Source organism: Prinia subflava, chromosome 27 (assembly GCF_021018805.1).
Source record: "Prinia subflava isolate CZ2003 ecotype Zambia chromosome 27, Cam_Psub_1.2, whole genome shotgun sequence".
NCBI classification, from domain to species: Eukaryota; Metazoa; Chordata; class Aves; order Passeriformes; family Cisticolidae; genus Prinia; species Prinia subflava.
The window spans coordinates 1282866-1299224 of NC_086273.1; the positions used below are offsets into that span (position 1 = coordinate 1282866).

The window sequence follows — 16359 nt, forward strand, 5'->3', positions numbered from 1 at the left end:
ACAGGAACAGCTCGGGCTGGGACAGCTCCAGCAGCAGAGCCCTGGGCAGGGAGGGAGGGAGGCAGTGCTGAGGGAAGCCCTGCTGCAGGGCAGATGTGGCACCTGCCGGCCCTGCCCTGCAGGGCAGACACTGCCCTGAGCAGCACAGCTCTGCTGTCCCCTCCCAGCCAGCACAGCCCTCAGCCCGGGGGCTCGGGGCCCTCAGTGCCCTCCTGGGCTGGCAGAGCAGCAGCAGAGATGAAGGGCATCTCTCCTGCCATGTGCCCATTCCCTGCTGACCAGGGCCTAAGGGCCACTGTCCTGCACTGCTGCTGCCTGGCAGGGGCTGTGCAGGGCTGCCAGGGAAAGGCTTTTCCTCAGGGCCTGCCTCTCTCTCTCCTTGCCTTGCCCAGGTGCTCCTGGCATTGCTGAGGGGCTCTCTGGGAATGGCAGTTCCAGCTGCAGGCTCAGGCCCAGCCCTGGGGCTCCTCCTGTGCAGGCTGAGCACAGCAATGGGGTGTCCCAGCTCCCTCTGCCCTGAGGAGCTCTGGGCAGGGCAGGCTGGCAGGCTGGGAATGAGCTGACTCTCCTCCAGCAGTGCCATGGACAGGAGCCCTGGTGTGTCCTGGGGATGCCATCCAAGCTGTGAGCTGCCTCCAGGGGACACTGGGGGACAGGAGTGCCCTTGGCCAGGAGTGGGGCTGAGACTCTGAGAAAGGCTGAGCCACTTTGCTCTGCTGTGGGTCCCTCTGCTCTCAGATGTGTCAGGCTGATTTTCAGGGGAACACAGAGACTGCCCTCAATCTCAGAAATGGCAGATAAGCAGAGAGGCAGTGACAGAGCAGCTGGCTTCACTGGGTTCCAGCCAATGCTCTTGCATTGCACAGTTCTCTCTGATCTCCCCGGGCACAGCAGGAAAGCCTCAAAGAGTTCCTTTGGCCATAACCATTTCTTAGCCCTGGTACAGGAGATGCTGCCAAGCTCCGCTGCCTCAGAAGCAGTTTGGGCTGATGAACTCCAACCCCAGGACTGGCCCCTGTCCCTGTTCCCATGACCCCACTGCTGCAGAGCAGAGCTGACCCCTCTGTGTCCATGGGCAGAGCCCCTGCTCATCACAGCAACGGGGCCAGATCCCAGCAGAGCTCCAGGCACGGGGCTGAAGGAAGGGCTCTGAGAAAAGGAAAATTGGGTGGAACTGAGTGGCAAGGGAAGGGCTGGGAGAAAGGGCTTGGGCATTGCTCAGGAAAGTCTCCCTTGACTTATCACTGTCTCCTATTTCAACAGGACCTCCTGTCCAGCGCAAAGAAATGTCCAACAGCAGCTCCATCAGCCACTTCCTGCTGCTGCCATTGGCAGACACGCGACAGCTGCAGCTCCTGCACTTCTGCCTCTTCCTGGCCATCTCCCTGGCTGCCCTCCTGGCCAACGGCCTCATCATCAGCGCCGTAGCCTGTGGCCACCTCCTGCACAGCCCCATGTTCTTCTTCCTGCTCCACCTGGCCCTCAGCGACCTGGGCTCCATCTGCACCACTGTCCCCAAAGCCATGCACAATTCCCTCTGGGACACCAGGAACATCTCCTATGAAGGATGTGCTGCACAGGTGTTTCTGTTTATCTTTTTTATTTCAGCTGGATATTATCTCCTGACCATCATGTGCTACGACCGCTACGTGTCCATCTGCAAACCGCTGCACTACGGGACCCTCCTGGGCAGCAGAGCTTGTGCCCACATGGCAGCAGCTGCCTGGGCCAGTGCCTTTCTCCATGCTCTGCTGCACACAGCCAATACATTTTCCCTGCCCCTGTGCCATGGCAATGCCCTGGGCCAGTTCTTCTGTGAAATCCCACACATCCTCAAGCTCTCCTGCTCCAAATCCTGCCTCAGGGAACTTGGGCTCATTGTGCTAAGTTCTTTTGTATATTTTGGCTGTTTTGTGTTCATTGTTTTCTCCTATGTGCAGATCTTCAGGGCTGTGCTGAGGATCCCCTCTGAGCAGGGACGGCACAAAGCCTTTTCCACCTGCCTCCCTCACCTGGCTGTGGTCTCCCTGTTCCTCAGCACTGGCATTTTTGCCAATCTGAAGCCCCCCTCCATTTCCTCCCCATCCCTGGATCTGTCAGTGTCAGTTCTGTACTCGGTGGTGCCTCCAACCTTGAACCCCCTCATCTACAGCCTGAGGAACCAGGAGCTCAAGGCTGCTGTGCGGACACTGATCACAGGACTATTTCAGAGAAACTGAACTGGTGGCTCATTTCTGCAAATTGTTTGTAATAAAAAGCATCTTTGATACCACTTGTTGTTTTGGTTGTCGTGGTTTTTTCTTTTAGTTTTCAGTGATATTCACAAAGAAAGGCCATTGTTTGTTCGATTTCTTGGTTTAGTTTTCTCCATGATTTCTGTGGCCCCAGACTCTGTGAATGAGGAGTTGTGCTCTCAGTAGCTTTAAATGAACTACAGGATCTCCCAGCAGAGGTTTCTTCAGATAATCCCCTTTTGTTCCCTTCTGTGTGGCTGCAACAGCAATGTCTGTGTGCAGAGCTGGGGCAGATCAGTGCTGGCACAGCAGCTGTGCCCAGCAGCAGCAGCACTTGGTGTTGCCAGTGCTGCTGCCGTGGCCCTGCCCCGCTGCCCTCCTGGCCCTGCTGTTGCTGTAGGGCCTGAGTGCTCTCGGGGCCGGGCACAGGGCTGGGGGTGGCAGTGCCGGGGCTGCAGCAGGGACAGGCCATGGGCACTGCTGGGGCAGCGCTGACGCCTCAGGCCAGGGCCTGGGGGCTGCAGGCTCCTTGCCCAGGCTCTCTCCACAACATGGCCAGGCCAAGGCTCAGCACAGAAAAGCCCCGTCAGCAGCCCCAGGCTGGCCGTGGGCAGGCTGGGGGCAACTAGCATCACACCATGGGAACATCCCTTGGGGAACAGGATCATCCTCCAAGTGCTTCAGGAACTGTCTGCAGGCTCCTGCAGTGCCTCCTGCTGCTCCCTTGCCAGAGGCACCACAGGCCAGGGGGGCACATCTGCCCTGCTGTGTCTGCCTGTGGGGCTCCCTGCTCTGGGCAATGAGGAGGGGCTGCAGAGGCTCTGCAGGACTGACAGGATGGGCTCTGGGGCTGTGAGGAGAAGCTGAGGGACCTGGGCTGCTGCACCTTCTCAAGAGGAGGCCCAGGGCTCATCCTGCAATTGCTCCAAGGGTGGTTTCAGAGAATCACAGAATCAGCAAGGTTGGAAGAGACCCTGGAGATCATCAAGTCCAACCTGTGCCCTGACACCACCTTGTCTGCCCTGAGCCTCCTCTTCTCCAGGATAAACAACCCCAGCTCCCTCAGCCACTCCTCACAGCACTTGTGTTCCACACCCCTCACCAGCCTTGTTGCCCTTCTCTGGACACGCTCCAGCCCCTCCATGTCCTTCCTAAATTGGGGGCCCAGAACTGGACACAGCACTCGAGGTGCAGCCTCACCAGTGCCCAGCACAGGGGAAGAATCCCTGCCCTGCTCCTGCTGCCCACACCATTCCTGATCCAGGCCAGGAGCCATTGGCCTTCTTGCCCACCTGCCCACACTGCTGCCTCATGTTCAGCCTGCTGTCCAGCACTGCCCCACGTCCCTTTCTGCCTGCCCACTGTCCAGCCACTCTGTCCCCAGCCTGGAGCACTGCAGGGGTTGTTGTGGCCAAAGTGCAGGACCCGGCCCTTGGTCTTGTTCAGCCTCACCCTGTTGGATTTGGGTTCTGGATCCAGCCTGTGCAGGGCCCTGTGCAGAGCCCTCCTACCCTCCAGCACATCCACACTCACACCCAGCTTGGTGTCCCCTGCAAATTTGCTGATGCTGGACTCAATCCCCTCCTGCAGATCCTCAGTGCAGATATTGCAATCCCCGCTGGCTGCCTCTGATCCCTGGGCCATCCTGGGGGTGCCCTGGGGTGGCTCTCAAGGGGACCTGTTCCATCCCCTTGCTGGGCACCCAGGGCAGGCTGACAGGCCTGCAGTTCCCCACATCCTCCTTGCAGCCCTTCTTGGGGATGGGCTCCCATTGGCACCTCCAGGCCTCTGGGCCCTCCCTGCTGAGCCAGGACTGAGGAGAAATGATGGAGAGCAGCTTGGGGAGCTCATCCAGCAGCTCCCTCATGGCCCTAGCATGGATCCCATCTGGTCCCAGAGACACCTGTGAGCATCTGAGTGGCTCAGCAGGTCCCAGCTGCTTCCTCCTGGATTCCAGGACAGCTCTTCTGCTCCCTGTGCCCATCTACCAGCTCAGGAGAGCTCTTGCCCTGAGGACAACCGGTCTTCTTGTTGAAAATGGAAGGAATGAAAGTTAAAACTACTTCAGCCTTTTCCTTATCTTTACCTACTCTATTCCCCACTGCATCTAATAAAGAGTAGATGTTCTTCTTATCCCATCTTTTGCTATAAATTTGTTTAAAGAAACATTTTCTATTATTTTTCACAGTAGGGGCCAGATTAAGCTCTAGTTTGACTTTCACCTCCCTATTCTTTTTCTGCATGTCCTAAAAACATCCTTAAATATTTTCTGAATTACCTGACTCTTTGTCTAAAGGTGATGCACCCTTATTTTTCTGTTGAGTTCCCAGAAAATTATAATATGCAGCCAGGCCAATCATTTTCTTCTCTGGCTCAGCTTTTGGCACAATGGGACAGACTGCTTCTTGTCTCTTAAGATTACTTCCTTGAAGTTTGTCCATCCTTGCAGGACCTCTTTTTTTTTTTTTAAAGTTATTTCCTTTTAAAAATTAGTACCTGATTCAATGCTCTCCAAATGTGCATCCTAAATAAGCCAAAGTCTTCCCTTCCTAATTGCAGTGTAGAAGTTTTGTTGATGCCCCTCCTTCTTTCCTCCAGAATATTGGAAACTTGATTATTTCATGGTCACTGTACCCCAGGCAGCCTCCAACCACCACATCTCCCACCAGCCCTTCCCTCTTTGTGAACAGCAGCAGACAGAGCTTTCCTTGTGTCCTGGGGTGACAGGACATTTTCATGCTTTGTATCCCAAATCGTGGGGTTTTTTGCCTTTTTTTTTTTTTTTTTTTTTTCTGTTCCCATGTTCTCGGTTTGTTTTGTCTATAGCTGAGCCCCTCCCCCCGGCTGCTTGCTTTTGGCTTGCTTGCTGCTAGCTTTAGGCTGCTTTGCTGGCTTTGCTCTCTTGCTTTCTGCTTTTTGCTTGCTTTTTGCCATTTTTCTGCTTTTGTGTTTCCCCTTCTTTCCTTCCTCCCTTCCCTGAAGACATCGGACCTGCTTCGGGCCCTGATTCGGGAACATCAAGGGAAAACCCCCCGGAGTCTGCACCTGAAAGAAGCTTTGGCAGCCTCCCCAGAAGAGACTGCTCAGCCTCTCTTGGACTGGTGAACACATTTGTTGTCATTTCAGACTGTTTTTCTTGTGTTGGGGAGTGTTTTTTCATTGTTTCTCAATAAACGAGTTTTTTCCACTTTTCCTCTGAGGAAATTCCTCCCGAACCTGGTGGTGGGGGAGGGAGTTGTGGGACATTTCCCCTAAATTTGTCCTAAACTAGGACAAACATTTTTTGGTGGCCCGTACGGGGAGGCGATCATACAATGTGGAAAAAACTTTATTCTAATAATATTTTGGTTTCTGTTGTTTTGTGGGCATATTGGTATGTCTCATCTTGAAGGTATAATGTCATTTGGAGTGAAAGCCTGCCTCTATTTCTGGTCATTAAGGTTCTTTGAGGTTTTAATACCTTTTTGGTCATTAGGTTTATTCTCTTATCCAGTAATAGCTCCGATATTGTCCCTGATCCATAGCTTTTGTAACTGTGGGGCACTAACCAGAATATTTATCGGGCTGGGCTTGGTTGTGATGATTTGCAAGAGGTTTATAAAAATGTTGCTATCATTTCCAGGAATGGATGGTTCATGGTTGTGGTTGTGTACTCAGTTTGTTAGGGGAGAAGCAGGGGAGGAGGCTTTTCAGCCTTTGCTCTCCTTCTTCTCCTCTGAATTGTTTACATCTCTATTAGAAAATGTTTGGTCCTCCCTGACTGCCAAGGACACCATCTTTCTGGCATTTAATTTAGTAAGCTTTCTTTATACTGTCTGCAGTTTATATAAGATGAAGGCTGAGATTTCTAGAGGGGCTGGTGAGACTCCTGATTTAGGAGTGAAATCAAGGGTGAAGAATTCTGAGTGGCGTGGGAAATGGGAGGATATGGGCCAAATTTTAAAGGAGTTTTCTGATCCTGTAGTCTGGGACTTTCCATCTGAACAAATTCAGAACCCAGCTGAGGTGGTAAAGTATCTGAAAGAGAGGTGCCATGGTAACACTAAGGAGGAAAGGATCATTGCAGTGAGCTGGGCCCTGGCACATGCTTATCGCACCCTGCTAGATACTGTGGAGCAGCAGATAGAGGAAAGGGAACAGGGAGATAAATCAGTTACTGTCCCAGTCACTCAGGCTGCAGTAAACATCCCAGGCTCCAGGCCAGTAGTTAAACCAGACAGTAAGCCCCAACCAATGGCTGTTGCTGCAAATACAAAAGGTGGAAAGTGCAAAATCAAGACTGACCGAAGGGTGGAGGATGATGATGATCCAAGAGAAGGACCATCACCAACATCAGAGACCACAGCAAGTGGCACAGATTCCGGAGCCAATATTGATTCCTTCTCCCTGAAGGACCTTCGAGGCCTAAGGAAGGATTATAGGCGACAGCCCAATGAGTCTATAATTAGTTGGCTAGTCCGCCTTTGGGATGTGGCAGGGGAGGCTACAATTCTGGATGGCACTGAAGCGAGGCATTTAGGATCCCTGTCACATGATCCTGTCATCGACCAAGGCATGATGAGGAGGGCTAGCCCTCACAGCCTCTGAGAACGGGTCCTGGACAGTGTAGCACAAAGATACCTGTGTGCAGATGACCTTTATATTCAGCAGGAATCCAGACTTCATACTGTGCACACCTGTAATGTGGAGGAAACTTGTGCGCCTTGGGCCACCTGAATACGCTTCTGCTCTAGCAATAATGAAGCGGGATGAGGTATATGAGACTGTGCTCGATATGGCAAAGAAGCTTCGGGCATATGCAGATGCTGTACATGGCCCAACTCATGCCAGAATTGCAGCTGTGGAAACACGACTGCAGAAATTAGAAGATAAAATAGAGGAAAGTCGTAAGAAACTCAGGGAAGAGATTAAGGAGGACCTCCTCCAAATCTCAGCTGTACAAATTAGAGGCCCTAGTATCCAACGCAGACGTTCCTCTGTTGGGGAGAGAAGGTACACCCCACGAGCTGAGTTGTGGTTCTTCCTACGTGAGTCTGGAGAAAACATGAGGAGATGGGATGGGAAGTCTACTGCTGCTCTGGCACAACGGGTGCGTGAATTGAAGGAAGGTAGGAAAAGGGAAGCAGCTCCAGTTGCCCGTACTCGAACTGTCAGGCATAATGATGATGATGACTTGTCTGATCCCCTTGAAGGAACCTCCAAGACATATGTCTCAGGAAAGAAGGATAACCAGGCTTAGAGGGGCCCTGCCTCTAGCCAGGTAGAGGTTAGGGAAAACCGAGTTTTTTGGACAGTATGGGTTCTATGGCCTGGCACATCAGAGCCACAGAAATATAAAGCTTTGGTTGACACCGGTTCTCAGTGTACCCTAATGCCATCAGAACATGAGGGAACAGAACCTATTTCTATTGCCGGGGTGACAGGGGGATCACAAGAATTGACCCTGTTGGAAGCCAAGGTGAGCCTGACCGGGAAGGAGTGGCAGGAACATCCAATTGTGACTGGCCCAGAGGCTCCGAGTATTCTGGGCATAGACTATCTCAGGAATGGCTATTACAAAGACCCCAAGGGGTTCAGATGGGCTTTTGGAATAGCTGCCTTGGAGGCAGAGGGCATTAAGAAATTGAACACCTTGCCTGGACTGTCAGAGAACCCATCTGCAGTAGGACTCCTGAAGGTAGAAGAGCAACGAGTACCTGTTGCCACCTCGACAGTGCATCGCCGGCAGTATCGAACAAATCGAGATGCTGTGATCCCCATGCACAAGATGATCCGAGAGCTGGAGAGCCAAGGGGTGGTCAGCAAAACACACTCACCCTTCAACAGTCCCATCTGGCCTGTGCGTAAATCTGAAGGAGAATGGAGATTGACCGTGGATTACCGTGCTTTGAATGAAGTGACTCCACCGCTGAGCGCTGCTGTGCCGGACATGCTGGAACTCCAGTACGAGCTGGAGTCCAAGGCAGCAAAGTGGTATGCCAGAATCGACATCGCTAATGCGTTTTTCTCCATTCCTCTGGCTGCAGAATGCAGGCCTCAGTTTGCTTTCACCTGGAGGGGCGTGCAGTACACCTGGAACCGATTGCCCCAGGGGTGGAAGCACAGTCCTACCATCTGTCATGGACTGATCCAGACTACGCTAGAAAAGGGTGAGGCTCCAGAACATTTACAATACATTGATGATATCATTGTGTGGGGAAACACAGCAGCAGAAGTGTTTGAGAAAGGAGAGAAAATCATCCAAATTCTCCTGGAAGCTGGCTTTGCCATTAAGAAAAGTAAAGTTAAGGGACCTGCTCGGGAGATCCAGTTCCTGGGAGTGAAGTGGCAAGATGGACGGCGCCAGATTCCTACTGATGTCATCAACAAAATCACAGCTATGTCCCCACCAACCAACAAGAAGGAAACACAAGCTTTCTTAGGTGCTATAGGTTTCTGGAGGATGCACATTCCTGAATATAGTCAGATTGTGAGCCCTCTTTACTTGGTTACCCGTAAGAAGAATGATTTCTATTGGGGCCCTGAACAGCAGCAAGCCTCTGCCCAGATCAAGCAGGAGATTGCTCATGCGGTAGCCCTTGGCCCAGTCAGGACAGGACCAGAAGTGAAGAACGTGCTCTACTCTGAAGCTAGGAACCATGGCCTGTCCTGGAGCCTTTGGCAGAAGGTGCCTGGTGAGACCCGAGGCCGACCATTGGGATTCTGGAGTTGGAGCTACAGAGGGTCTGAAGCCAACTACACCCCAACAGAGAAAGAAATCCTGGCCGCGTATGAAGGAGTCCAAGCTGCTTCAGAAGTGATTGGTACCGAGGTACAACTCTTCCTGGCACCTCGACTACCCGTGCTGGGGTGGATGTTTAGAGGAAAGGTTCCCTCTACCCACCATGCTACCAGTGCTACATGGAGCAAGTGGATTGCCCTCATTACACAGCGTGCCCAAATTGGGAAACTAAATCGTCCTGGGATTCTGGAGGTAATTACCAATTGGCCTGAAGGTGAAAGCTTCAGTCTCACTGGTGAAGAGGGAGAAGAGCAAGTGACCCGTGCCGAAGAAGCTCCACCATATAACCAACTGCCGGCAGAAGACACACGCTACGCTCTTTTTACTGATGGCTCCTGTCGCCTTGTGGGGATGAACCGGAAGTGGAAAGCAGCCGTATGGAGCCCCACACGACAAGTCACACAAGCTATCGAAGGAGAAGGTGGATCGAGTCAACTCGCAGAGTTCAAAGCCGTTCAGTTGGCCCTGGACATTGCTGAAGCAGAGAAGTGGCCAAAACTTTACCTTTATACTGATTCCTGGATGGTAGCCAATGCTCTGTGGGGATGGCTGAAGAGATGGAAGGAGGCAAACTGGCAGCGCAGAGGAAAACCAATTTGGGCTGCTGAAGAATGGAAAGACATCGCTACCCGGTTAGAGAAACTACCTGTGAAGGTTCTCCGTGTAGATGCCCATGTCCCTAGAAGCAGAGCCAATGAGGAGCAGCAGAACAATCAGCAGGTAGATCAGGCTGCAAAGATAGGGGAGTTGAAGATAGATCTTGACTGGGAGCACAAAGGAGAGCTGTTCCTAGCACGATGGGCCCATGATGCCTCAGGCCACCAGGGTAGAGATGCCACCTATAAGTGGGCACGAGACCGAGGGGTGGATCTAACCATGGACAGCATTTCTCAGGTTATTCATGACTGTGAGACATGTGCTGCCATTAAACAGGCTAAGCGGGTGAAGCCCCTCTGGTATGGGGGGCGGTGGTCCAAGTACAAATATGGGGAGGCCTGGCAGATTGATTACATCACGCTGCCTCAAACCCGCCAAGGCAAGCGCCATGTGCTAACCATGGTAGAAGCCACTATGGGATGGTTGGAAACCTACCCCGTGTCTCATGCTACAGCCCGCAACACCATCCTGGGCCTTGAAAAGCAGGTCCTTTGGAGGCATGGTACTCCTGAGAGGATTGAGTCAGACAATGGGACTCATTTTAAAAATAATCTTATTAACAACTGGGCTAGGGAACATGGCATCGAGTGGGTGTACCACATCCCCTACCATGCACCAGCTGCAGGTAAAGTGGAGAGGTACAATGGATTGTTAAAAACCACTTTGAAAGCACTGGGTGGGGGGTCTTTCAAGAACTGGGAGCAGCATTTAGCAAGAGCCACCTGGTTAGTTAACACTCGAGGTTCCACCAACCGAGCAGGTCCTGCCCAGTCTGAGCCCCTTAATATAGTAGATGGAGATAAAGTCCCAGTGGCCCATGTCAGAGGTTTTTTGGGGAAGACAGTATGGATTAATCCTGCCTTGAGTCCAGGCAAACCCATTCGTGGGATTGTCTTTGCTCAAGGACCAGGTTATACCTGGTGGATAATGCAGAAAGATGGGACAACCCGTTGTGTACCTCAGGGAGATCTGATTGTGGGATGATATCATTGTTCGCTGAGCGTTACCACCATTGTCTGTACGTTAGATCATACAGATATGAGACAGAAGGAAACGTGAAAGTGTCAAAGGTCTGAGCAAGTAAGATGGAAGGAAATGTGTAAGTGTTGGAAGGTTTGAGCAAGTGAGAAGAAAGTTGGTTTTTTGTGTTCAGTAACATGTTCACGATATGGGATAAGGGGTGGAATGTCCTGGGGTGACAGGACATTTTCATGCTTTGTATCCCAAATCGTGGGGTTTTTGTTTTGTTTTGTTTTTTCCCTGTTCCCATGTTCCCAGTTTGTTTTGTCTATAGCTGGGCCCCTCCCCCGGCTGCTTGCTTCTGGCTTGCTTGCTGCTAGCTTTAGGCTGCTTTGCTGGCTTTGCTCTCTTGCTTTCTGCTTTTTGCTTGCTTTTTTGCCATTTTTTCTGCTTTTGTGTTTCCCCTTCTTTCCTTCCTCCCTTCCCTGAAGACATCGGACCTGCTTCGGGCCCTGATTCGGGAACATCAAGGGAAAACCCCCCGGAGTCTGCACCTGAAAGAAGCTTTGGCACCCTCCCCAGCAGAGACTGCTCAGCCTCTCTTGGACTGGTGAAAACATTTGTTGTCATCTCGGACTGTTTTCCTTGTGTTGGGGAGTGTTTTTTTTCATTGTTTCTCAATAAACAAGTTTTTTCCACTTTCTCCTCTGAGGAAATTCCTCCCGAACCCGGTGGTGGGGGAGGGAGTTGTGGAATTTTGTCCTAAACTAGGACAATTAGCCTTTTATATATAAACTCCAGATTGCATAGTCTTGGTTCGTATGTGAGGAGGGAAATGGTCCCACTCTGTACCCCAATTAGTTTTGCTCATGCCATATAAGAACCTTAAACTAAATATGCTTGTATTCATTTCAATATGATTATACTCATCTGAATTAAAAATTGTTGCTAAAATTTAATTTGGATGTTTCTGGGACCTTCATTTAAAAAAAAAAGGAAAATGTCTGTCTCAAGCTCACCTTTCCTGCTCAGCCAGACACCTCAAGTTCCTCAGCAGAAGAGAATTCCAGACTTCACATGGGCTGGCACAGGACGCGGATATTTCCCTCTTAACAGATGCTTCCATTCCAATTTTTGTATTCAAGCATCTCCAGTCCCTCAGTTTTGGTTTCCACTTGGAAATGCAAGTCCAGGAGCTCTGTTCATGCCCAGCCACAGCAGGTGACACAAGCACAGGGCACTGGCAGTGTGACATTTGCAGCGAGAGCCTTCAGTGAGCGCTGGGGGCTGGAACTCAGTGCACAAAACACCCGGGGGCCTCCAAGGCACCAAGGCAAAAGGAACAAAGTTTAACTTCTGACCTTGCTAGGGAGGACCAAAATCTCTACTTTTCAGCCCAAGGTTCCATTGCCAGGTGTTCTCCAACCCCAAGAGGAGACCCCTGAGGGGCACTGAAATGAGCCCCTCCCTGTGGTGCAGGAGGGTTCGGGGCAGAGGAGGGGCTGCAGGAGCTGGGACACGGCTGAGATGCAGCTGCCCCAGCGGTGCCTCCGGGCTGGCAGGGCCGTGGTCACTCAGGGTCAGTGGCCGGTCAGTTCTGTTGGCTGGACACGGGTGTGGACACTTCCCTTGGAGCGTCCCCAGGGATGGAATGTTGGGGCTGTCCCTGTTGTGTCACACAGACGGGAACGCTGGGGCTGCCCTGCTCCTGCCCCAGCCAACAGCTCTGCCAGCGCCTGCAGGGGACACAAAGGCTGAGCCAAAGGGTGAGAATTGCAGAATGGGCTGAGCTGGGAGGGAGCCACGGGGATCATGGAGTCCAAGCCCTGGCCCTGTCCAGGACAGCCCAACAATCCCAGCCTGTGCATCCCTGGGAGCGGTGTCCAAAGGCTCCTGGAGCTCTGGCAGCTTTGGGGCTGTGAGCATTCCCTGGGGAGCCTGGTCAGTGCCTGAGCCCCTGTGGGGGAAGAAGCTTTTGCTGCTCTCCAGCCCAGCCCTGCCCTGGCCCAGCCCCAGCCCTTCCCTCGGGTGCTGTCCCTGCTCCCCCGGGGCAGAGGTTGGAGCTGCCCCCGCGCTGCCCCTCGGGAGGAACCGCAGCCCCCGGGGAGCTCTGAGCTGCGTCTGCTCTGCTGCAGCTGAACAAACCCAGCGCCCTCAGAGCTCCAGGGAAAGGTCCTGCCCCTGCCTCAGGGCTTGGCCAGTGCCTCCAGGAAAAAATCAACTTCCAACTTTTGCCCCACAAGAGGGAGGAGCAGCAATTCTTGGATCAGAGAGTGGGGTGGAATGGCGTGTCACTGGTTGGATGGCACGGCCTGGCACGTCCCGGCTCGGTGGCACTCCCAGAGCCCCTTGGAGATGAGTGTCAGCTCCCATGGGGACAGCGCCGGCAGCCGTGGCTTCACCAAGTCCTGAGCGGTGCCGGTGGCCACGGTGCTGATGGAGGTGGAGGCCGTGCTGGGCACGGGGCCCCGTCAGCCCCAGATCTGTGGGGCAGGGGCTGCACCCCCTCCCCAGGGTCCCCTGGCATGGGGTGACCCCTGTCCTCACCTGAGGGTCCTGCTGGAGGCACAGGCCAGGAACAGCCCTGGCAGCCCTGTGGTCATCTCTGAGATGTCAAGGATCAGGCAGAGCATGGACTGTGGAGGGAGGGAGCTGCACAGGGGGGCAGGGCCCCATGGGGATCCCAAAACCTCCAGGAACCCCCTCAGCCTTAATCCCACTGCCTCAGGGCTGCTGAAGGGAGCAGGACCCATGGGGACCCGAACAGCCTCCCAACCCACTGCTTCAGGGTTGCCGGAGGGGCTGGTACCTGGTTGGGAGCAGTGATGGTGCCAGCAAGGAGGGGATCCTGTGCTTGTCTTCAGCAGGGGGTCCTGGCCATTGGCTCTGGATTCCAGCTTTGGGTTTGGGGTCCTGGCAGTGGGTTTAATGTACCAGTCATGGATGTGAGGTCCTGGCTGTGGGCTCAGTGTTCCTTGCCCATCGTCACTGGGGCTCCCAGCCCTACTCTCAGTCCCCAGGTGTGCTGCCCATGTTCCACCTTCTCTTCATCCTGGACATGGAGGATCTGAGCTGCTTCTTTCATCCCATCCACCTCTGCACCATCAACAAGCCCTGCAGCCAGGTGGTGATGTCCAGGATCAGGTACAGCCCCAGCCTGGCTCTGATGGCTGATTGGGGTTGTGCTCTCTTGGAGACGCAGCACTGAGACCCCTCTGCTGTCCCCATCAGGTTCTTCTTCCCCAGCTGGTGCAGACTGGGACAGTCCCACCATTTCCAGCTGCTGAATGACCAGACCAGCCCTGTCTTGTAGTACCCCACCTGTCACTGATTACCCTTTTAGCCCAGGTGAGCCCTGCCATGCTGCTTCCTCCTTCTCCCCTTCCTCCTCTTCCTCCTCCTTCTCCACTTCCTTCTCATCCAGTGCCCACCATTGCCTGTGGGACGTGGATCCTCTTCCCTGACTCACCTGCAGCTGATCATGGCCATCCCACAGTGGGCACGGGGTACCCCAGATTGCTGAGATGGGCACTGTGTCACACCCCTGGGACAGCCTGACAGCCCTCAGGACAGCTTGGAACCTGGCAGGGCAGCCTGGTACCCACAGGGACAGCCCAGGATAACTGGGGACAGCCTGGCAGCCACTGGACAGCCTGGCACCCAAGGGGACACTGGGACACCCACAGGGACAGCCCTGCATTGCTGAGACAGCCTGGCAGCCCCTGCACAGCCTGACATCCCTGGGGACACCCCGCCACACACCTCTGCCTCCTGTCCCAGGCAGCTGCAAGGTGCTGGTGCTGGCTGTGGCACAGGTCTCACCTTGTGGGGATGTGGGTGGCAGCGGTGTCACCCCGGGGGTGTCCCCGCAGAAGCTGCAGCACTTGTGGGACATCCCCGACATCGCCGACATCAGCACCGAGCAGGCGGCGAGCTGGGGGACTTGAGGAAGTGGAAAAACTTGTACTGATTGCATTTTGGTTGTACTTTGTGTTAGGATACAGAAGTCAGTCAGCCATGTTGTTGCTTCAATTCATAATGTCCTTTGGGGTGGAGTCCTCCCTGTGTTTCTGTTCCCTAGGCTTTTTGGAGGTTTAAATACCTTTCTGGTCCCTAGGTTTTTTTTCTTATCTGGAAATAGCTCCAGTATTGTCCCTAACACAGAGCTTTTACAGTAGGGGAGCACAAATTAGGATAGCTGTCCTCCTGGGCTCCAGGATTATCATTTATACAAAGTTTATAAAGGTACTGGAGTTTCTTCCAGATATGTTTGGTTTATGGTTTCTTCATCCTACCCTGCGTCCTTGTTCCATCAGCCTGTTTTCGGGATTTATTATTAATAGCATCCAGTTTGTTAGAGGAGGAGTAGGGGATGAAGCTTTTCAACCTTTCCTTTCCCTCTTCTCTTTTGATGCTGTTACATCGTATTTTGAGAATGTTCAGTTTCCCCTGAATGTTAAAGAGACCACCTTCCTGGTATTTCATTTGGTGACCTTCCTCTACATGGTTTGCAGCTTCTCTAGGGTGAGGGCTGAGATGTCCAGAGGAGCTGATGAGACCCCTGACCCAGAAGTAGACCCAGAAGTAGACCCAGGTGTGGAAAATCCTGAGTGGTGCAGAGAATGGGAGAGAATGGGCTGAACCTTGAAGGAATTTTCTGATCCCCCAGCTTGGGAATTTTCACATGAAGAAATTCTGAACCCAGATGAGGTGGGGAAATATCTGGAGAATATTTGCCATGAGGCTCTAAGGAGAAAAAGCTCATTGCAATACTCTGGGCCCTGGCATATGCTTATGGCACACTGCTAGATACTGTAGGGCAGCAGACAGAGGCAGGGGGGCAGGGAGATAAATCAGCAGCTACCGCAGTCCCTCAGGCTGCAGCCAACAGCCCAGCTACTCAGGCTGTAGCTAAACTAGAGAGTGAGCCTAAGCCAGCAGCTAAACCAGACAGTGAGCCCAAGACACCGGCAGTCACTGCAGGAAAGAAGGGAAAGAAGCACACATGCAAAACTGACCAGGGGACAGTGATCCACGTGAAGGACCCTCAAGGCTTCCAGACACCCAATCAGAGGCCCAACAAACTGACACAAGATCAGGAGCCACTTTTGAGTTCTTTTTCCTTAAAGATCTTCATGGCCTAAGGAAGGATTACACTTGACGACCTGACCTATAATTAGTTGGTTAGTCCATCTTTGGGATGCTGCAGGCCAGGCTACAATTCTGGAGGGCACTGAAACAAGGAATTTGGGATCCCTGTCACAGGATCCCGTTATCGACCAAGGAATGATGAGGGAGGCTCACCCTTGCAGTCCCTGGGAACGGGTCCTGGCAAGTGTGGCACAAAGATATCTGTGTGCAGACCATCTCTAGATGCAGCAAACCCAGTGGAAGACCAGAGAACAAGGGATTCAAGGCTTGAGAGAAATGGCAGTGGCAGAGATTGTCTTCTCAGATGACCTAAACACCAGGAACTCAGACTTGGTACCATGGACACCTGTGATGTGGGGAAAACTTGTATGACTTGGGCCACAAGAACACTTTTCTGCTTTAGCAAGAATGAAGGGGGATGACACGGAGGAGACCGTGCTGGATATGGAGAAAAAGCTCTGAGCATCTGCAGATGCTGTGCATGGCCCAACACAGGCAGGAATGGCAGCTGTGGAAACACGTCTGCAGAAATTAGAAGACAGCATAGAGGAGAACCACAAGAAACTGAGGGAGGAG

General features: G+C 52.9%; 1 protein-coding gene across 1 annotated transcript; it reads left to right on the forward strand.

Moving 5' to 3' along the window:
* The first annotated feature begins 1271 nt into the window (after window positions 1–1271).
* Window positions 1272–2219, forward strand: LOC134562303 (olfactory receptor 14J1-like). The gene has a single exon (XM_063419688.1). It carries the CDS (start codon window positions 1287–1289, stop codon window positions 2217–2219), a length of 933 nt encoding a protein of 310 aa, XP_063275758.1. The 5' UTR covers window positions 1272–1286.
* Window positions 2220–16359: the final 14140 nt, after the last annotated feature.